This window comes from Lolium perenne, chromosome 7 (genome assembly GCF_019359855.2).
Source record: "Lolium perenne isolate Kyuss_39 chromosome 7, Kyuss_2.0, whole genome shotgun sequence".
NCBI lineage: Eukaryota > Viridiplantae > Streptophyta > Magnoliopsida > Poales > Poaceae > Lolium > Lolium perenne.
In genome coordinates, this window is record NC_067250.2 from 64,933,867 (window position 1) to 64,955,563 (window position 21,697).

The window sequence follows — 21,697 nt, forward strand, 5'->3', positions numbered from 1 at the left end:
AAGTGCTATTACGACAGCGATAGATCATTGATAGAACCGTATTGTCGAACAAAGAATCCAGGCCTGCACGCGTTCACTTCGAGGCTACCAATCTACCAGCGCGGAAGGTAACTAGGCCAGTACTAAGCTAGCTGACTAGCAAGCTCTAGCACATACCACAATACCACATGGAACAGAAGGTATGGCAGTCGCAGTGACGACCGTAGCAATGGCGGCTTCACTTCTTTTTCTCATTCTTCTTCCTGTAGCTCCTGCGCTTGTCTCATCGGCACCGTATGCCTATGAGGTCCGTTCAGTCATCAGAGAGTCCGCCAAGGATTACATGGAACAGAAGGCGCGGCAGGGAGTAACAAACCTCTCCAGCCAGCGCAAAGATGGCCAACAGATGGGCCACGCGGCGGCAGACGGCTCTGGCGCCTTAGTCTTCGACATCTCCGTCGGGACCTCGCCGCAGACCGTCTCCCTCATCATGGACATCACCGGCGAGCTCGTCTGGGCGCAGTGCGATCACTGCACCTCGTGCGTCAGGTTCACGCCGCCGGGCACGCGCACCTTCCTGCCCAAGAACTCCGACTCCTTCCGCGAGGTAGGCTGCGCCTCCCAGACATGCCAGCGTGCCATCCCCGGCGATCACCACTGCGCCGGAGACCGCGCCCTCTGCACGTACATAGACACGTTCATCGGCGGCGGCAACACGTCCGGCTTCCTCGCCACCGACACGTTCAGCTTCGGGACCACGCCCGTCCCCGGCGTGGTGTTCGGCTGCAGCGGCGACATCATGGTGGATGGCCTCGCCGGTGCCTCGGGCTTCGCCGGCTTCAGCAGGGGGGGCCTATCGCTCGTGTCGCAGCTCAACATGTCCCGGTTCACCTACTTTATCGCGCCTCTGAATGACGCTGCTGGCAAGAGCTTCGTCAGCTGGAGCTCGGGGGACGCCGACAACCTCGACATCATCGCGCTGCAGGCGATGATGCGGGGCAGAAGGAGCAGCACGCCGCTGCTGGCAGCCACAGAGAAGCAGGACCCTGACTTGTACTACGTCAAGCTCACCGGAGTTCAGCTCGACGGAAAGCTCCTGACCGCCATCCCGGCGGGGACCTTCGACGTCCGGTCGGATGGCTCCGGCGGGGCGATCCTCAGCACCACACTGCCTGTCACGTATCTCGAGGAGGCAGCGTACAGGGTCCTGAGGCGGGAGCTCGTGAGCAGAGTTCAGTCGGAGGGCGTGAACGCCACCGGCGACGTCAACCAGCTGTGCTTCCTCGCGCACGAGCTTGCCAAAGCCAAGGTCCCCGTGCTCTCGCTGGTGTTCGACGGGGCCGACAGGGCGATGGAGTTCAGGTTCGAGAACTACTTTTTCGACGTCAGTGGCGGGCTGACGTGCTTCACCATACTGCCGTCGACCGGCGGGACGGTCCTGGGTAGCCTGCTGCAGGCGGGCAGGACCATGACCTACGACATCCACGGCGGGCAGCTGACGTTCCAGACGGCGGCGGCAAGTGCTCTGGCGCCGGAGCGGGTGGCACTCATGGTAATGGTCACTCTTCTGGCGTGGGTGCTCGCCCCACAAAGTCTCGTCTGATCGTGCACGGTAGAAAATCCTGCCTGAATTAAGTTTTTCTCACTAGTCCGAGCTGCAGACGATACCATATACTGTATTTTTATTTTTTTTGTCATGCATACTGCGTTATTGGTATGATCAAAATGGGACATGTGTGTAGAGAAGGTGAACCTTTTAAGGACGATTTTCCTAAATAACAATTAGCTGTTTATCATTTGGAGCACAATCACTTTTCGGTCCAAGGCGCCATGGCCTGCCGGTCATGTTTCGATCGTCCTGTTTATTCTCGTGATTCAAGCTATAGAATGACCTAACGATTAAGTTTCAATATTTGTAACTTAGTGTGTAACTTAATGTTGCACATAGATATGCATGAATCACGACGTTGTTTCAATGGTGGATGCTTGACCGGTAGTCCACGACGCCGTTAGAATTGCATTTCCAACAAATCTTGACGCATCGTGCCAGGTATGTTTATGTCAGTTTTGGGCTGCATTGCCGCACCGAACCACACGGTTACACGTTTTTAATCTCCTTTGGGTTTTTCACGGTAGAGCCCTGTTTCTCCCTATTTCATTTATATATAGGTGGGAGAAGCCGAGTTGGGCAAGGTCATGGCGGAGAGGTTGTGGGGATGCCTCACTAGGCGCGTGCCAAGGGAGCGGTCGCTCGCAGGACGGAAGATATGGGTGCCACCAGGGAGATGGGTTCGCCATTCACTTTGTGTTTCATTGGCCCCCTCTCTCATTTCTTTCGTTGTCGGTGGGTTGTCTTGGGGCGCGGGAGTAGCATGATGGTCCATTTTCTGGTTGCGGTTGAGGGCCGTAGATGAGTGAGCATGGGTTCGTCGATGATATGGTCGTATTCAGGTGGCCGCAGATTCAATAGCTGGGTGGAGGTGGGGGAGTGTGTTTAGTTTTCTGTTTGCAGGGCATGACAACATGGGTTTTCACCTTTTTTTGTCCTGATTGTGATTTCCCGCAATAGATGTCCTTGATCTGTTGTTCAAACAGTCACATATATATTGGTCTAGAGCCTGATTATTTCTTTTGTTATGTGTGACCATGTATTTTTGCCCTGATTATTGGCTTTTCTTAGAGCCTCTGCTGGATATATAGTTATTGAGTTGCCCATAATATCATAGTTGTTTAGAGAGGGATCCTGATTTAGGATGTTTTATAGCTGCTATTTGGTGTTATATGTTCTCATGCTTATGTCACCAACGTTTTTGTCTACTTTTCTGTTCTTGTATATTCTATAGAATTTTGTTTTCACTTTTTCTATTGTTTGAATCCTTATTGTTGAATAGGGATCATCCCTATGTGTTAAATTTTAGGTGCCACGGTACTATTTAGTTTTGTGTCAAAGCCTCAGAATGTGTTGATAGATGGTCATTTTTTTTTTTCGCTCCACTCTGTTTTAGGTGATTATCCCATATAAATTTCATGCCATCTTTTTGGCAAGGATCATATCAGCAGAAGATTTGGCAATTGCTTTCCTGTTGAGTAATGTAGAGTGTGTCACCAATCGGGCGATGATCACGATCTTGGTTTGTGCTATACTAAGAGCGTGGAACATCGCAGCTCATGAATCTACAAAGTATGATTCTTTTGCACATCCCCACGTCTTTATTTGTCTTACTCTCTTTTTTTCTTTAGTTTTCAGTTCCTCACTCTTCGGTATTTCACTCATGATTTTGCTCTTCCTTGGCTCTATTTGACTTGGTCTCTATTTAGTCTCTTACTTTATTTTTTAAAGACTCAGATTAATAATGTAGTCACTCATTTCTTGGCATTTCACCCAGTATCTTAGTTATTCAATTGTTTTGTTGATCTTCATGCATCACCTTTCTTCTTAGTCTCTCGGTTCTTCGTCACTCATTTCTCGACCCTAAAATTTAAGTTGAGTCCTTAAGCCTTTTAATCACTCATTTCTCATCATTTGAAAATTGAATCCTCATTCATTTGCTTTGCATTTCTTGAGTAGATCATTTCATTATTTTACTATTTTTGATTATTAATTAAGTATCTCTGTCTTGGCATTTCAATATTCAGTCACTCATCCGTCATCTTCGAATATTTCAAGTTGATTGTTATCTTCTTTCTCATTCATTCATTTGTAGTGGCGGAGCAAGCTCGGACATGGCAAACTACTAAGCACTCCAGACATCGGCCTTTTGCCCAAGGGTAATCTTGATTAGATCGTTAGTACTCCCTCTGTCTCGTGAAACTTGTCTTAACTGTGTAAAATTTTGGATGTATCTAGTCACTAAATAAGTAAATAGTAACTAGATTCATCCAAATTTACACAATGTGGAGGTGCTATGCAGCTGGGTACTTATGACAGCAGTTCTGAGAAATATCTATTGTTCTGACCTTGGATCCCTTATAGCTGGGTAATATCAGCTTATACATTCACAGGAGCCTTCGCCCAGACCACAGCTCAGGCACAACGGCCTGCTCCATGTGGCTTTATAGTTTGTACGAACAACAATTTGTACGAATTTTACTTTGATGTGACGTTGGTGAAACAGTTCAAACAAGTTCAGTTCATATGCTATATCACCAGCCCTTTGTTCAAACAATGGAATCCAAAGCGCTTTTAGATAATATCCAAGTCACATTGATAGTTTTCTCAGTTTCCACAACAACAATTTGTACGAATTTTATTTTGATGCGAGGTGAAACAGTTCAAACTAGTTCAGTTTATATGCTATATCACCAGCCCTGTGTTCAAACAATGTAATCCAAAGCGCTTTGAGATAATATCAAACAGTATGTAGCTAGTACAATCTTAATCACAGTTAAGGAAATAACAAACCAAGCAAAAGTGTGATGAAATTAATATGAAACTCAAGAACAAAGCATGATTACTGAAACTCACGAGGTCTTTGGAAATTAAATTGGCAGTAGAGACCTGGGAAATTGAATTCACACACTGATTAAACGAATCAGAGTGTGCTGACAAAGCTTTCGTGGCAGATGACAGGGCAGAAATTTGCATCCCCTGGCTGGCCATGATTGCTGTAGAGAGTCTCCATTGCTCCTGTCTTGGGGTCGATGTAGCCCAATGACCGACCCGTGCTAAGTAAAATCCGTCCATCCGTTGGATCAATAGCCAATGGTGTAGTTTTCTCCCATGAATACTGTGGCGAGAACTCTTTCCAGCTCTATGTGATACTCCATGGACCAAATGCCAGCGTCCTTCATCATCCATATGTCAAGCGCGTTGCTCCTCTTGTCCGAACAAGCAACGCATAGTGCACCTTGAAGCTGCAGGATGGACATATTTCCGTCGTTGTAGCTGCTACATGGGGGACCTCCTAGAACCTGAAATTCCTTGGTCTCCACATCAAATGACACTATCTCGCACTTTTGAGAAACTGGCCCAAGGTTAGGATCTACCAACCAGAAGATTTTGCCATCAACCCAGGTCGGTGGCACATCAGCAATTGGTCTGGGAGGAGGGTCTACTGAATGACATTTTTTCTTATTCACATACCGTAGTTTACACTCAAGTTGGTACTCCCGTGTTGCCAAGTTCTTCTGCTTGTAGGTGATAAGCACTATCACATGCTTGTTGTTCTGTGCGTCGTATCCCAAACCAGTTTGACCAGCAAAGAACATGCCATTGTCAACGTCGTCAACATTGTCAACACCATCGTCAACATTGTCAACACCATCGTCAGCGTCGTCAACATCGTCAACATTGTCAGCACCATCGTAAACGTCGTCAAGATCATCAACATCATCAACACCGTCAAGCATAATGTTCTCACCATGGCCACCGACAGGATTGTATACAAAGCTGTGAGAATGATGTGTCCCGGCATTCAGACCATGACATGGCTGAGAACATACAAGATGAAGAAAAAGTTGGCAACCTTCTGTTCCATTAATTACATCCTCCAAATTGCAACACCTCTTCACTAAAGTATCCTGGATCATCGTGATTCTAGGGCTTTTATTCAAGTTTGCATGGGCGACATGTGACCGGACAAAATTATCATCTTTGACCATTGCGTGCCATCCCCTGCAGACCAAGCTTAAATCGGCAACATGCCGCGTCGGCATCCACTTGAGGATGTCAAACCAAGCTTTGGTCTTCGGACACGATAGTACCATCTCCTCAATTGTGCATCCCACGGGCACGAGGCTCTCCTCAAACAGTCCTAATCTAGGCTCAGTAAAGTCCTCAAAGCGGCCAACCATTGTGTCGTCTGGGTTGAATAGGATCTCCGGCGTGTTTCCGTTCATGACGTCCATCGTGAACACCTTGCAGTTACCCGTATCAAACATAATCTTCTTAGTTCCGTCCTCGCTGGTGTACATGCAAAGTGGAGCTATCCACGAGCAATCTAGCTGCGTCCAATCTGGTTCTGCCCAATACGTTGGATCGAAGCGATAGATTTGTTCCCATTCTCCTTCCTTGTAATTTGTCAACACCCATATATGGTACTCCTTGTCACTGTAACCAAGCTCTCCATGGCAGACGCATAGGCATCCGTTGAGCTCCGTCATTTTGATGATCGGACCGGCATCCTCCAGATAGGGCGGCGGCAACACTGACCCAAACGTCTCAGCAGTGATGTCGAAAGCAATGATCTCGCCGTCCAGACAAAGGAAGTGCAAATACCCGCTGAGGAACACGCCCGGGTTCTCCTCCTTGATGACGCACACAGGAGGATCTTGGGCAGGATACCTCCAGTACGCCAGCTTGCCGAGAACAAAGACCTCGCAGAGGATCTGAGTGAACTCATGGCTGGCTTCGTTGCTGAATATGCGGACTGCCTTATAATCTCCGGTCACTGCGCAGTAACCAAGGCCGTAGGCTACGTGCTTCAAGTAGTACCATAGCGGCCGGCGAATCTGCTTCGCCGACGGGTTGCTGCTGTCGGGGAGAGCCAAGGCTGCACCGGTGCTAGGGTTGACGACGTGATACCTGGTGTTGCGCATTAGGACGAGGCCGTGGAGGGGCCTGGTGAGAGGAGTCCCCAGGCCTAAATAGTTGGGCGCGAGCTTCTTGACTGCACCACCGGGCTGCCAAGCATAGAAGTAGGGTTCTTCTATGCCGTCGTCGCAGGATCCATCTTCTTCTTCCGGGGTGCCGTCGTCGTTGCAGGATTCTTCTTCGGGGGCGTTGCCGTGGCTGGATTCCTCTTCGGAGGTACCATCAGGTAGGCTGAAGAAAACCTTGATCTCGCCTGGCTTGGTGGTTCGTTGGAGGTGGAGGTGGGCGAAGGTCATCGACGAGAGCGTCGCGCGCCATGAACGGGAAAGGGCGCGGAAGCGGCCGGCGGACTTGGCCGGTAGGTAGGAGAAAACCTCGGTGAGGACATCATCGGGTAAATCCCCATCACCGAGTCCTCGTGCCATTGCTGTGTTCATCGCACGATCGACCTTCGTCTTGTCGAATTACAGTGTTTGGCCGATGTCTTCTCTCGTGTCTGCCCTAGTAGTACGGTTGAGAAGGGAGTGGGCGGCGGTTCTTGAATCGAAGGAGGCAGTGGGGCGGCGGCGCGATGCACGGTTGCGTAAAAGTGATGAACGAGTGATGGCTTGGGGGTTACAGCGTTGCAAGAAAGCTAGGGTTGCGTTCCTTTTTTTTTGGGCCTGGGCTAAAAATGAGATTTCGCGAATAGCCTTTCCTGTCGTCTCCATTCGTTTTCGACGGAGACCAACTAGACCTAAAATTTACCTTTTGTTTCTTGGACAACCATGACAATATTCCAAAAACAATACCATGACAAAACAAAAAAAGCAAAGTAAAATATAAGATTTTTGAGAGCTACAGATCGATTGTATGATATTATTTTTGATGTTTATGAACACATATTAAATTATTTTAGAACTGCTGCAACACAAGGGCACTTCTTTGCGGAATATGGGCGGTGAAAAATATTGAAGTTGTGATCGATCGGTTGATCAAGGATTGGATCGGTGTCATCAGGCGAGGTAAAAAAGGATCGGTGTCCTCTGGCGCGGGAAAAAATGTCCATGTGTCTAAGGCTGGACGTGCCACTGATTCCCAAGAAAACTGAAGAGTGGCGCGGCAATGTTTTCCAATCAAAGAAAAATCTACTAAATCTTTTTTTGTGAGACTAATTTATTACTTGTTAACTCGTTGCAAAGCACGGGTATTGTGCTAGTACTTTATAGGTAGGAGGCAAAGAGTACGTGTACGTTTCAAAAAAATCCACCAAAACGCTTCATCCTCCGCGGACGGAATCGAGGCGACAACCAAATCCTAGCTTCTAGCCACCTCGTCCTCCCCCCTCCGCCGATGTCGGCGCGGGCCACCGGGCTAAGCCCGCGTTGTGCCGGCGGGGGCCTCACCCGGACCCACACGCTTGGAGTGGAGGCGCGGTGCTCCCACGTGGACAGGGTTCCCGGGGCGGGCGACGACTCTCTCCCGACCTCCATGGCGGCCACCATTGGAGTCTTCCGTTGTGGAAGGAAACGCGGTCCGCCTGCAAGGTCCGGCCTCCTACTGATGCGGCGGGGTGAGGGGCACTCGAGGGCGGCGGGGCGTAGTCAATAATGCTGAGAAAGATGGCGGGAGGCGGCGGCCCGGCGGAAAGAGGATGCGTGAAATAAGGTGGGTGGGAGGGGAATGGCAAAAATTTCAGCCTGTCAACATCCCACGCGTGGATAGAGCTTGTGTTCCGTTCGGCCATGCAACCCGCGAATGTCCGGTTTAGACGGGGTCTTTTCAGACCCCTTAAAAAAATTAATGGGTTGCATCATTTTGCGGTATTTGATCGGCAGGAGAAACCGAATGAAAACTAAAAAAACCCTTATTATTTTATAGTTTTGACGAGTTTATGGGATCTGCTAGAGATACTCTTACGCACTTTAAAAGCAGCGTGAAAAGATTTAAACAATACTTGTTTCTAGTCCAAAATCAAACCGATTGTTGGCCAAATAATCTTTCTGGGAGTTCTTGCACAGACTTAGCAAAACTGTACCATTGTACGCACTTCAAAAGAAATGTTAAGCCGGGGCAATTACGAGCAGCAGGGCAAGCTATATGTATGCATGGAAACAAAGAGGCCCAAGCTGAATTTAGACGCTTCAACTTGGACTTTGGCCTGTCTCAGGTTTTTATGAGGCACGGTTGGTGGGAAAAGCCCCAGTTGAACCTGGATGCACGTGAACCCAGGTTGGAAATGCATTTTCGAAATGTGAAAAAATTCTGAAATAAAAATATCGGGATACGTATGCATGTTCCATGTGTGTGTGCCGGAAGCAACATTTGGTTATTTTTATGAGGCATGGTTGGTGCACCCAGAGCACGGAATCGGTCGCATATGCCAGGATTTCTGAACATTGGCCTGCAGAAAAAAGGTCTGCCAAGGAAGGATTGCCAGGTGGAAGCTGGCATACTTGTTCACCACAAGTTTGTGTATTTAAGCACCACTTGGTTGCTTCACCTCTCAGGTCTTTTTCCGTTGAGGAAAAGCACTACTGATACTTATCGAAATTGCTCGTATATACTACACAAATATTTGTGCAAGTTGCAATGCAACTTGCAATGTTGATATGTATTTTCATGAATCGGGAGACTATGAGGTAAGCAACTTAAGGTTGGTTAGGAAATTAGATTTTTTGGTTACTGTCAGTGTCAGCAGCTATCCACTCATTTTAATTGGTTAAACTTTACAAGCAGCATAGGCAATGAGGTGACAGGAAGTCATGATGAAGGGACCGGTTACAATTACCAACATCAGAAGAAATTTTAACTATTTCTTTACCGCACATAATCCGAACCCTGGACATTCGGTTCTAGCCTTCTAGGGCACTTGCACTTTGAGAGAAACGCTTTGCATTATATCGATAGGGCAAAACATTGATGAAGCGACTGCATGGGAGTTATCTTATTGCAATGATATGACTAAAACATACTACTCACAACACAAAAAATCTGACGTTACATAAAAACATGACCAGAAATCGAACCCTGGGTTTGACAACACGCATGTATGTCTTATTTAAGCGGAATATTGTGAGACAACACACTCTGTTGTTTTACAAAGAAATTTATCATTCCAGAGACACAATCACTTATCTGACCGGGCCGGCGGGCCGCAAGGTACAACCAGCGGCAGGATTTTCTTTTATTGACTCACCGGCCGAAATCGTTAAAAAAAAGGCCGACCTTCGCGAAGGGAAGTCAACTCGTTCCGCACGCGACAGGCGCGCTGTGGTGCCAGAAAATCCCTGAGAAGTGGTCTCCCTGCTCGCCACGTGTCGCAAGGGGAAGCAAGATGGGGATGGGGGAGGGGAGAGAAGACTGGGTTGTGTCAGTTTTTTCTTTTTTCTTCTAGATTCGTTTTTTCAAAATGAAATATCTTGAGAACCATAAGTCCAAATTGCGAACCGTTTTCACTTTTGAGATCCTCGCGTCGAGATCTTCAAAAACTAGATCCCATGTTGATAGGTTTGGAGATATTTTTTTCGTACTTCCAATAGTATTATGATTGTACCTGTGGTGTGTACCTAACTGTACTCGTGTTTCAACTGATAAGTACTTCTGTTTTTAGTGTATTTGGTGCAATTTTTTCCTTTACTCGCTAACTGTACTCGCCCGTGTGCGAGACTGTACCTGTACATACGCGCGACTGTACCTGCTCGTATGCGCCACTGTACTTCTGTACATGTACTTGCTCGTGTTCACGACTGTACCTGCTCGTACGCGCGTTTGTACCTGCTCGTCTGTGTGACTGTACTTGTACTCGCTCGTGTGTTCAACTGTACTCGTGTGTTATGCGTGAGTGTACCTACTCGTGTGCACGACTGTACCTGCTCGTGTGTGTAATGTACTTGTACTCGCATGTGTGTTCAACTGTACTCGTGTGTGTTGTGCGTGACTGTACCTGTTCGTGTGCACGATTGTACCTATACTCTCATGTTTGTTCAACTGTACTCGTATGTTGTGCGTGATTGTACCTGCTCGTGTGCGCAACTGAACCTGCTTGTGTGCATGACTGTATTTGTACTCGTCCATGTGTTCAACTGTACTCGTGTGATATACGCAACTGTACTCGTGTGTCATACGTAGTTGTACTCCTGTGTTGTATGTAACTGTACTCGTATTTCGGCTAATCCGTTTTTATATGTAGTATGTACAACTATCGTATGCATACGGAACGATTTTGTACGGCCGACCGATTTTCAAAAGTGCACGGTGCATTCCAAACGAGTACTAGCCAACCATTCGCACAGGTACAGTCATCTAGTCTAATCGAACTAGCCTCGCACGGTGTGAATTCGTGCTAAACTCGCGGTGGAGTTTCGTTTGCGGAAGGCTCTCTGGTTCCGTACTCGCGTGTCAGCCGGACGTGCGATGCGCGGAGCAAGTTCTCCTCTTTGCAAAGGTTGATCTTTTTCTAGTGCTACCCCTCACCGGCTGCAAGAGTTAAAACAAATGTCATTTTCTTGGCAAGAGACTAGGACTATGCATGATGCAAGTGTACAAATGTCTCCGGCAGCATTTTTTTTCTCCTTAACTCACCTTGCTCACGAGGCAAGACAAGGCGGGCGTTATGCTCGAGATATAGTGAGAGATGCATGTACTGCCGTCCGGAATCGGACGACGATCGACACTGCGTGAGTGAGAAATTTCGTTAGAGCATCTCCACTCGTTTGCTCTCTTCACGCCGAAATCTGGGGAAATTTTCGTCCGGATTGGACGTAAATTTGGCGTGGGGAGGAGTAGTTTCCCAGCCGCGATCTCAGGTGAAGACGGTAATCTAAATTTGAAAAACGGAAACTTGACAAACTACGGCATAAAACGGTCGAATTTAGACTAAATTTAATGATATTTACTATATAGATGGCGAAGTTCATACATAGAGGCCGAATTCGACTATATTTCGAATTCAGCTAGGGGAATACAACTGTAAATTTTAAAACACGGCGCTCTACATGCCGAAATGGCGGTAGAACACCGTGTAGTCGCCGTCACCGCTATCGTCGTCGGAGCTGTCGTCGTCGAACTGTGGCGGCGCCGAAGCCGCCTGGCTGCTGCCTTGGCCGGCGTCTCCCCACCGGCCGCTGGTGCGAGGCGGGGACGGCGATGGCTTGTACAGCTCGTCGTCGGAGCCTTCGAGGTCGACGACGGGGACGACGGCGCCGGATGGAGGAGTCGCAGGGCGCCGGAAGCGAGCGCAGTCCTGGAGGTGCCTCGCCTGCCGCTCCTCTTCCTCCTTCTCCCACTGCTCCCTCGACCAGGCGCAGGCCTGGTCGAGCGGCATGGCGTTGTCGGCGGGTACGAGGTCCTGGAGGGACCTCGCGATGACGGCTTCGAGGATGGCGGCGTCCTTGACGGTTTCTTCCTCCTCGACCTTCACCTTCGCCGGTTTGCGCTTCCGCTCGCCGGAGGTATCGTGATCGCGCTTGGGGCGGCGCCGTCCTTGTGCTTCCGCATCGGTGTCTCTCGCCGACAAGTTGGGGCCACCAGACGCGCGGGAAGTTTCCTCGCCCTTTCGCGCGCTTTTGTTTCGTCCGGAGTCCCCGACAGCTCCCCGGGGGGCTGGGGATGGCGTGGGATCGCCGGATGAATTTAGGCCCAAATTCGGACGAAATCGAGGAACATGGGGCGCGACTGGGCCAAATTTCGCCATCCGGATTGAAAAAACGTCATCCGGGGGCCTCGTCGGGGAGACGAGTGGAGATGCTCTTAGTCAGGTCGGTCGGTCGGTCCATGGTAGTAACTCCCTTGGCGGTAGCGCCCAATCAGTTACATGCGGGTGATGTAACTCTGCCATCACTCTTCAACTTCAATTTTTTTTCCCAAAGGAATGCCTTTCTAGCTTCAGTGAAAGGTTAAGTTTTGTACCGGAGCTGATGTACAGTGACAGTTTGGTGATTTGTTTCCAAACATTTTTTTAATTGACATATTTTCTCCGTCTTATAAAAGTTGTCTTTGATTAGTCTAAAGTTGAATATATAAGTAGACAAAATTTAATATGTAGATACATCTGAATTGACAAATATAAGACAACTATCCTACGACGGAGGGAGTATTTTTGTTCCAAACCAGGTGTATGTACTTTCAAAAAATAAATAAATTGCATTGAAATATGAAATTTAGATGTTCAAATTTTTATAGGATTTTTAGAAGTTGTTGATTTATATTGTTATCTTAACATTCAATTGAGATTTACAAAAAAATATTTGATTAATGGAAGCTTGCTCAGAAAATCCACGTTATTTTGTTTTACTTGGGAATGATGTTTTTTTTCCTTTTGGAAAATCCACACATCTCATTTTTATTTGAGATAACACGACACAACGCTCAGGCCCAATTTTTATTTGAGATAAATTTGAGATGGCTATAGATTTGTGATTTGGTTACAATATGACATAAATCATCTGAATCAGGTGACAAATTACGTACTACCGGATGGCAAAAAATATCTTCTTTGCTTATACTCCTAATCTCAAAAGTCCAAATGGTAATGTGTGAAGAGTCAAAGACGATGATACAAGGTTCCAACCAATGGATTGAAAAGGATTTGTTAAATTTTATCATTTTCGTGTAGCCTGAAATACCAAGAATTGTGTGTGCCTGCCGTATACATCATTGACTATCTACAAAATATATTTTAATATTTTTAAACTTTAACAGTTGTTTTACTTCCTCTGGACCTACCAACTTTCACGGATTTAGAAGAAAAAAACATATACTAGTAGGATCACGAATGAATAAATAAATACGCCTCTTTCTGGGATTCATCTGCACATGACACCAACCGCCTTCCATGTCCTAAACCAAGTCATGCATTTGCTTCTTCTTCAGAAACAAAAAGAAGACAAAAATAATCCAGAAAAGATCAGAGGGAGAGAGAGAGAGATAATAAATAAGTAAAAAATAAAAATATATTACTTATCATGCCCAGTCTTGCCCTGTGAAGTCGCTCGGACGACTGCGTCCACTCCAAACGCAGCAGGCCGCCTTTTCCACCCGCCCCGCCCATCCACTCTGAATTCTTCCTCCTCCCACGCACAGAAGAACCAAGCACGGGAAGTCGGCCTCTCCCACCGCCGGTCCTCGCTCTGCCCCCAGTGCTCCGGCGCCGACAGGCCGGCCGTCGGCGTCCCAGCCCAGACCGGAATTCCCGCGCTGCCGAGGTACGTACGTACGATGCACGCCTCCCGCCACGCTTTACAGATCGATTCTTTGAAACCATTTCCGCCGGCTCGATCACCGGCGAGATTGCTCCCCTCTGGCCCCGGAATTCTCACTCGGGATCGCCTCCTTTGATTCTTTGCTGACGCCTTGTTCTGCTACGCCATGGCAGGAGGAGTGGCGGCAGGGGAGGCCTAGAGCGCCGCCGCGCCGCGGCATGGTCTTTGCCTCGCCGGGGAAGGCGCGGGAGAATGGTCGATAGGACGAAGCTCGCGGCCGTCGTGGCCGCCGCCGCCGCCGTGGGGGCCGCGGCGCTCGCGGCGGCGCTCGTGTTCCTGGCCATCTGGCTGCGGCGGAGGCGTGGCAGAGTCGCCGCCGGCCGGACGCGGTCGCTCGAGTCCTCCACGGCCACGCTGCGGGCCGGCAACGGCAACGGCAACGGCTCCGTCGACTCCAGCGTCTCCGTCTCGGTCTCCGAGAGCGGCGGCGACTGGGCCCACAACCCGCTGCCGGCCGGGAAGCGCGTCGCGTTCTGGGGATGGCGCGGCGGTGACCACCACCCGCCCCTCTCCGTCTCCGGGATCCCCAAATACCACTACAAGTATGTGCGGCAACTCCCTACTACCCCATTGTTGCTGTGATTCGAGTAACCATCAACTGGTATAGTATGACACACAAATGAATGATCATTCGTCAGATTGTTAACTGCATTTTCTGAACGTTCTCCAGGGATCTGCAGAAGGCCACCAACAACTTCACCATGATCCTCGGGCAAGGCTCGTTCGGCCCCGTGTACAAGGCCGTGATGGCCACCGGAGAAGTAGTAGCTGTGAAGGCCCTCGCCAGCGATTCTTCCCAAGGGGAAAGAGAGTTCCAGACAGAGGTGTGACACACCATTATCCTTTTTTTGGATAATCCCTGCCTGCATTTGATCAAGTATTCTAATCGGGGCAAGGCAACGAAAAATTGGCTTCCAATTGGCATGTCCCGATTTGGTTTGGCAAAATCATTGGCTCTCTCTCTCTCTTTCTTTGTTAGTCAGCAAGTGGTTATGTTCTTGAGTGGTGACACACGTTGTGGGTGTGTGTGTGAAGCAAGTGCAACTTGCAATGCCTTCAATTAATCTGTGTAGAGTAGCTGGTAGTGAAGCATTTGACCTTGATAAACTGAGCAAGCTATATAATCATGACCATTCCTTCTTCGTTTGCAGGTCATTTTGCTTAGTAGGCTGCATCACAGAAATCTTGTTAATTTGGTTGGATATTGCGTGGAAAAAGGTCAGCACATTCTGATTTACGAGTTCATGAGCAACGGGAATCTGGCGAGCCTTCTCTATGGTAAGAATAGAAGACAAAATCTCTGCTTTTTGATAACTTGAAAGATGAACAGGAACAAAAAAATTGTATAGCATGATGTGCACTGCAAAGTGGAATTGAACAAAATTTTGCCATCTGTGCCAAACCCCGTTTCTTCCATAGCTTAATAAAAATCAGCTTCTGCCCTTCGAATAAACTAAATGCTCCCACGAATCAACAAGCCTCTCCCTTATTATTTTGTACCATGTCCTGTTACTAGGTGATAATAAACGGAGTTTGACCTGGCAAGAAAGGCTACAAATAGCTCACGACGTCTCTCATGGGATTGAGTACCTACATGAAGGGGTACAGTTGATGATGGCTATTAAACGTGTACTTCCATTGCTAATGTGACCTTGATATTGGCAATTGATTAGAGCTATGACTATGTGTGCAGGCTGTCCCTCCCGTCATTCACCGAGACCTAAAGTCTGCTAATATACTCCTAGACCATTCAATGAGGGCCAAGGTTAGACAATTTATGATACTGATCATTGCAAATGTGATTGTTCTTTATGTGTCCTTTTAGGTGTTACATTTTGCCACCTTGGCCAAAACAAGTACTGCCCATGATTACATTTCAGTGATCAGCTGAACCTACTACATGCTGATTGTTTAGCTAAACCAATATCGATTGTCTCATCTGAGTCACAGTTCATTAATCAACTAACCCGCTGGACGCGAGTTGTTAAGCTAAACCAATACTGTTTCAGATCAGTGACCTACTGAACCTGCTAAGTGAACTTCTGAAGAAAAATGCATGCAACTGAAATAAAGATACTCAGTTCCGTGAAGAAAAATCTGTTAGCTTTAAGATAAGATAACTATGCTGGTGTACACTGTTTGTTTTACTTGGTACTGCCTACAGGTTGCAGACTTTGGTCTATCAAAAGAGGAAGTATTTGATGGAAGCAAGTCAGGCCTCAAGGGCACCTATGGATACATGGATCCTGATTACATCACCACCAACAAGTTCACAAAGAAGAGCGACGTGTACAGTTTCGGCATAATACTTTTTGAACTCATAACAGCCATAAATCCACAACAAGGCCTTATGGAATACATTGACCTAGTAAGTGATTTCAGCATTCTTACAGTAGATTATAGTCCAGTTCATCCAAAAAGAAACAATATTTAACGGCTACCAGATATGTTCAGTAGATTTATTACTTCTTAAAGATTTGTTTTGTTTGGTTACTTATGCAACAACAGAATCTCTAATGTACAAAGAGAAGGCTAATAATCTTAAGCATTTACTACGTTATAGATGATTTCAACATGAGTTCCTTTATGTTGTGGCAAGTTTACCTTGTAAATCAACTGTGAGCACCAACATTATGCACTTCTACCTTCAGGCAGCAATTGGAGGGGAAGGAAAGGTTGACTGGGACGAGATACTTGACAAGAACCTCCTTGAGGGCAGCATTGCAGAGGAGGTAAGGGTCCTCGCAGACATCGCCTACCGCTGCATCAACAGGAGCCCGAAAAAGCGGCCCTGGATATCAGAGGTTAGCCAGGCGATATCAAGGCTAAGACAGCGCCAGATGACTTTGCAGAGGAGTGAGACTCGGACAGTGCTGAGGAGGATAGAGCACCAGCATGTGGAGCTCAGCGATCTTGCCGGCATGAGAGATATCACGCCAGTAGGAGCCTGAAAACTTCCTCGTTAACTGATGAAAGCATCAGTTGGTTTTGGCCTTTGGGGGTGTCTAACTTGGGTTGGAATTAGTGTAAATAATCAAGCACTGGTAGAGTTTGGTGGCAGGATCACGGATCCAACATAGGTAGATTGTGGTAAATTGGTAAAATGAACACTGCGGCCGTAAGAAATTGAAAATCCATGACCATTTTTTTGTTGCCAAGTGAACTAGGTATTAAACGTCCCAGAAGCATGAACGGAAAGAGAGGAGATATTTGCAATTGACAATTATAAGCAATTGCATATCGGTACAGTTTGGCATGATCATGTCCGTCGAAAGAGTTTAATCCAGCTTTGCCACATGAACTAGATAGCGAACTTACCAGCCACCTGAGCACAGGCAGCAGAGTTTAACTGCATCGATAAAGAGTAAGGTACACGACACTGAAATATCTGTGACCACAGGCCCAATATAAATAAACATGCAGATATGACAAGTGAATACACAGTGAAAATCTTTCAAGCTTGGAGATATAACATTACTCTGAAGTCTGAACAATGTTTACCTACTACATCAGAAACCTTTTCTCGAATGTTTATTTTATTTAAATGAAACCTTTGAATGCATATCATGAGTGGAGGAATTGGGTGGCCAAGGACTGGACAGACTACACATCCTAACCTCCTCCAGGCAACTAGCTAGAAAAGAAATGAAAGGGAAAAATATGTACAGAAAAGGCCATCTTCTAAACATGGACCTCTGACGATGGCGCTGAATCACTCGAACCCTATTCTAAGACTGAAGGATGGCTTTTATTCGACGACCACATACCTTTGACACCTAACAAGAAAGCCACGGGAAAGCCACGGCAAGCAAACAGCAGCAGCCAACCGATTTCCCTACTCCTGAACTAGCTCAAAACTGGCAAGAAGTGCCCAGCCTCTGTCTCGCCCTCTGCCCTGCGGCGCCGCACTTGTGTGAGCGGAACGCGCCTGGGAGCAGCTCCTGGAACTTCTCGAGGAACATGCCCCATGTCTCCACACCCATGTCAGCCAGCTTCACAAAGCTTGCACTCGTCGGGAGCTGCTCGTTCGCGCTCCTCCAGTTACCAACTTGAGGGCCAGTACGGTTGTTGCTCTCAGAAGTTTTCACAGAATCTGCACCCTTTGGAACAGCAGGCAGTTGACGCTGGCTTTTCTCCATGAGGCTGACACCACTCAGTGAGGTCGATAGCTTGGAAATGTTAGGAAGCCACTTATTGACAGGCTTGGGGCAAGCTAACTTTTCTGCACTGCTTTCTTCCTCCTCAATGTCATCTTCCTCCTCTTCAATGGCCTCATTCAATTTTGACAGCGGGTTTCTGGAGCTCCCACCCTTAAATTCAAAATGGTAGGCAGATGGTGTTTTATGTATTTCATGATCATCTTCGCTATCAAGTTCAAATTGAGTTATATCCTCATCACCAGAATCATGTTCTGTTGAACATTCTTCTTGTTCTGCTGCTAGCCTCCTTGCCTCCATACAGACAACCTCTAACTCACTTGGCTGGTCATCCACCCTGGTAAATTCTCTGCTCATCATCTCACCAATCTCCGCAAGGCAAAGACCAAATGATGCGCCTTCTTTCAGAAATATGGTTGAGAGGATTAGCACTCGGAGGCATGCTTCCCGGATCATGGGAAGCTCCGCGCGGAGCATGTCAGCATCTTTCACTGGATCAAGATTTGCTATGTACTCAAGCTCATCCTCAGAGAAGGGGATTGACGCTTGCGGCCAGTGAATCCACTCAAAATAAGGATCTTCTAAACACTCTGGGAGGCAGAGACCATGGTCAATAGGAATCAGCTCAGTCTCATTCCCGAATTTTCCTGCTCCAGTCACCTTCCTTACCAGAATATTTCCACCGTGTCTATCAGTGTTGAAGATTCGGATGTCAAGAATGCCAATCCTGTGAACTGCAGATACAGGGAAGCTTGAAGTGCCAAGGTCACTAGCATCAAAATCATGAGGAGCAAACTGCTGAAGTGAGGCAATCTTGCTAACAGCTCGTGCAGCACCCAGAGAAGCCTTCTTGTTGGTAGAGCTTACACTTTCATTCACATTGAATACAGGATGTGAAATCTTAACAAGAACTGTCGGGGGGACATTAGCAAAGTTACCATAGTCCAGAAGGTATGCTGCAACCTCTCTAAAACCAGTCTCACCAACTCGAACTGACCTTTTGAGGCCTGGCTGCCCAAGGGCTCTCCCCGTAAAACCTTTTGGATTGTTGGGTGCAAATGGCTCCTCGTCATTTGGCTTCACAATGGCAGCATTCTCACCTTTGCTGTTCCTGAAATAGTAGGCACCACCAAGCCCACTATTGACAGGTGTTGGATCGACACCATTTCTTATGGCCCTAGCAACATCCTTAACAAGCTGCTTTGCCCGAGAGCAGCGGCTTGGACATACTAGAACTTCGATTGGACCACTCCTATCCCTCTGCTGCTGGAGATCCTTGCTTGTAGGAGACAGGCATGGGGTGGAGGAACTCCGATGCATGAAGGTCTTGGTCAGAAGCAGTGGGGAGTCATTTCGGACGCTGCTGAGATCGTTCTTCAGGACATGATCACCGAATGTGAGAGAGCTCTCCTCAGTGGGAACATTCAGAGCCAGCTGCAGCTTCCTTTTGACGGTGTGTGCATTGTCACCACGATCTAGCTGAACAGCCAGTACAAAGCCAGTGTCAGTCTGGACAAAAACACGCTTCCATCCAACAGCCCTCGCATCGCTTCTAGTTTTGTTAGGGTCACCAATCAGAGAGCTGCTCAAGGCTGAAACTGCCATCTGGGTCTGGACTGGGCCCTCCAAGTTGCGAGACATGGCTGACAGCAAAGGAATTGAGGCCAACACACTAGAGGCAGCTGCAACGATGGCACCCTTCTTACTCCAGTCCACTCCCCTGTGCCTGTCAAACTCTGCAGATGCCGCAGTGGTCGAGTGCGAGACAGTAGCAATCATCAGGCAACAAGTGACATCTTCCGCATTAGATATAGAGCAGCAAAGACGCCTAAGGAAGGTTAAGGCAGCAGTGATCTCCCCTACAATGGGAAGCTATTGGAAAACTGATAAGCCAAGCCTTTAGACAGCTAGATCCTGCGAAAACAGAAAGAGCAAGTGGAGGAGGTTATTATCAATTATGAAACTAATGATTCTGCATATGACTTCCTAACCACTATCAAGTATAAAAACCAGAAATTAGGGACTCTCCCGCACGACTTGCAGACTACTCGCGCTTGATTCATGTTCCATATAAAATATGAAGTTGGTATACATAAGGAGTGGGCTACCACTTTCCATCTCTGGCTACCACGTTTTTTAAGCCTCATACTGAAGATATGGTATGTTCGTTGAATCTAGCTGCATTTTTATTACAGTTTCATCCGGAGATTCTTGATGTCCCCCCATTCACTCCTCCATCAATGCTAGCATCTGTGCGTTTCCTACCCTGAATCTCCGGCAACCGATGATGAGATCCAGGCAAAAAAGTATAGTGAACTTTCCATGTGGCAAACGAACCAGGAAAACTCAAAGCCGACGGCTGAGTGTGGTAGCTGCGCGCAGCAGCAGCTTCATTGCCTCTCGATTCGACAAGCCCCCAATCTGTTTTTTCCTGGCACGGGAGCCAACTGATATTTCATTTCACCTCACTACAGTCAGTAAAAATTCAGATGCAGCTGTCAAAAGCCTTGTTTTTATCACAGAAATCCGGTAGCTTTCAAGCTGAATCTAGACTAAGGAAGCTGCGCAGGCAGAAACTTCGGCCAGACACAGATCAGTTGCTTCGGAAGCAATCCAGAAATCGAGGGAGGATTGGAACGCTCAGTGCCACGAACTACGCGGCAAGGGGAGGTATTAACTCGCCAGGCTGCCGGGTAATGCGTGTCCGAGGCAGCTAAAATCCCCGGAGGAACTAATACTATTCCTTGGCAAGGAAGCGCAGGGTTTTTTCCAGTAAAAATGCCATTTTTTTTCCAGAAGAGAAAACAGATGCTGGGATAACGGCGAAATATGGAAGCAGAGGAGATGAGATTACCCAGAGGAAACGGTGGAACGAGCGCTGGCGCGTACCTGAACCAATGCGGAGCCTCGGAAATGGCGGCCCGCCGCCGGCGGGGCCGCAGATCTGGCGGGTGCGCCGCAGCCGCCCCTGTCTTCCGTCCGGCGTCCGGCGCGTCACCAGGGCCTGCCTCCCGCTCCCCAGCACGCCGCCGCCGCCTTCCTGACTCCCGAGTGCTCGCCTCGCTCGCTCTCCCGGTGCGTCCGTGCGTGCGAGTTCGTGCAGAGTGCGTGCGTGCGTGCGCAAGAGAGAGCTTGTGCGAGAGTGTGAGGGGTGGGTGGAGCGAGAGGGGAGAGGGGAGATGGGTTATGGTGTGGGTTAGATTTAAGGTGCTCAACTAACCATGGTTAAGTTAGGTGATGGAGAGAGGTGCCGCGAGGAGGGCGTGTCTTCTTGGCCCAAGTAACGGACGTCTGCCTTGCACAAGGAGCCTGTCTTCTTCCTCCGTCTTCTTGCTCTGCTCACCCTCAACTTCATTTTAATTGCAAGAACGGTCATCCAAGGCATAGTTGAACAAATTTTTGAAATTCTTATATGTATCTCGCGACAACCTTGCAAATCAACAACATGGGTATAATTGCAATGTATGTATGACCTTGAAGCGAGTGGTATCTACAGTAAAATTTAGCGATGGGTCGTCATGTGAACATAGTGGCATCCGAGACTACGACGACATCGATGTGTCCAACGGGTATCCTCCTTTTAGCCCATGGTCCAAAATTAAGGTCAAGAGTCGGTAAGCACATGCGGAAAAGGACACCAGAAAGAAACCTTCGCCACCAAGGAAAATAAGCCTTTGGTTTGTTCGATAGGCCTAGCATAAAGGTTGTGTCCATTAACAGCGTATTGCTATATTTAGGTTGTACTGTGTAGTTTTGCATCCCCGTTCCTCACTGTGAATTTAATGTGT

General features: G+C 47.8%; 3 protein-coding genes across 4 annotated transcripts; 2 read left to right on the forward strand and 1 right to left on the reverse strand.

The window, feature by feature from the left end:
• Positions 1-211: 211 nt before the first annotated feature.
• Positions 212-1,722, forward strand: LOC127313107 (aspartic proteinase nepenthesin-1-like). The gene has a single exon (XM_051343652.2). The coding sequence runs from the start codon at positions 323-325 to the stop codon at positions 1,580-1,582; it is 1,260 nt and encodes a 419-aa protein (XP_051199612.2). The 5' UTR covers positions 212-322; the 3' UTR covers positions 1,583-1,722.
• Positions 1,723-13,474: 11,752 nt separating this feature from the next.
• LOC127317245 (calcium/calmodulin-regulated receptor-like kinase 2) lies at positions 13,475-16,902 on the forward strand. Of its 2 annotated transcripts, none has more exons than XM_071823435.1 (8): positions 13,475-13,699; positions 13,866-14,294; positions 14,423-14,576; positions 14,904-15,030; positions 15,269-15,354; positions 15,446-15,517; positions 15,917-16,120; positions 16,404-16,902. In XM_071823435.1, the coding sequence occupies exons 2-8, from the start codon at positions 13,945-13,947 to the stop codon at positions 16,701-16,703; spliced, it is 1,293 nt and encodes a 430-aa protein (XP_071679536.1). In that variant the 5' UTR covers positions 13,475-13,699; positions 13,866-13,944; the 3' UTR covers positions 16,704-16,902. The 2 variants fall into 2 exon arrangements, with proteins under 2 accessions (XP_071679536.1, XP_051203729.1); XM_051347769.2 differs by having other exon boundaries at positions 13,481-13,695.
• Positions 16,903-17,185: 283 nt separating this feature from the next.
• LOC127317244 (phosphatidylinositol 4-kinase gamma 5) lies at positions 17,186-21,101 on the reverse strand. The gene is made up of 2 exons (XM_051347768.2): positions 20,799-21,101; positions 17,186-19,823 (listed from the first exon to the last, which is right to left on the reverse strand). Exon 2 carries the CDS (start codon positions 19,686-19,688, stop codon positions 17,604-17,606), a length of 2,085 nt encoding a protein of 694 aa, XP_051203728.1. The 5' UTR covers positions 19,689-19,823; positions 20,799-21,101; the 3' UTR covers positions 17,186-17,603.
• Between the last annotated feature and the right edge of the window lie 596 nt (positions 21,102-21,697).

What these genes read in the sequence shown, in the direction of transcription:
- LOC127317244 (XM_051347768.2), bottom strand. Translation starts at nt 19,688, where the DNA reads ATGATTGCTACTGTCTCGCACTCGACCACTGCGGCATCTGCAGAGTTT.
- LOC127313107 (XM_051343652.2), top strand. Translation starts at nt 323, where the DNA reads ATGGAACAGAAGGCGCGGCAGGGAGTAACAAACCTCTCCAGCCAGCGC.
- LOC127317245 (XM_071823435.1), top strand. Translation starts at nt 13,945, where the DNA reads ATGGTCGATAGGACGAAGCTCGCGGCCGTCGTGGCCGCCGCCGCCGCC. An exon ending in TCTGGCGAGCCTTCTCTATG is followed by an intron (nt 15,031 to 15,268) that starts GTAAGAATAGAA and finishes TCCTGTTACTAG; the next exon opens with GTGATAATAAACGGAGTTTG. An exon ending in TTATGGAATACATTGACCTA is followed by an intron (nt 16,121 to 16,403) that starts GTAAGTGATTTC and finishes TTCTACCTTCAG; the next exon opens with GCAGCAATTGGAGGGGAAGG.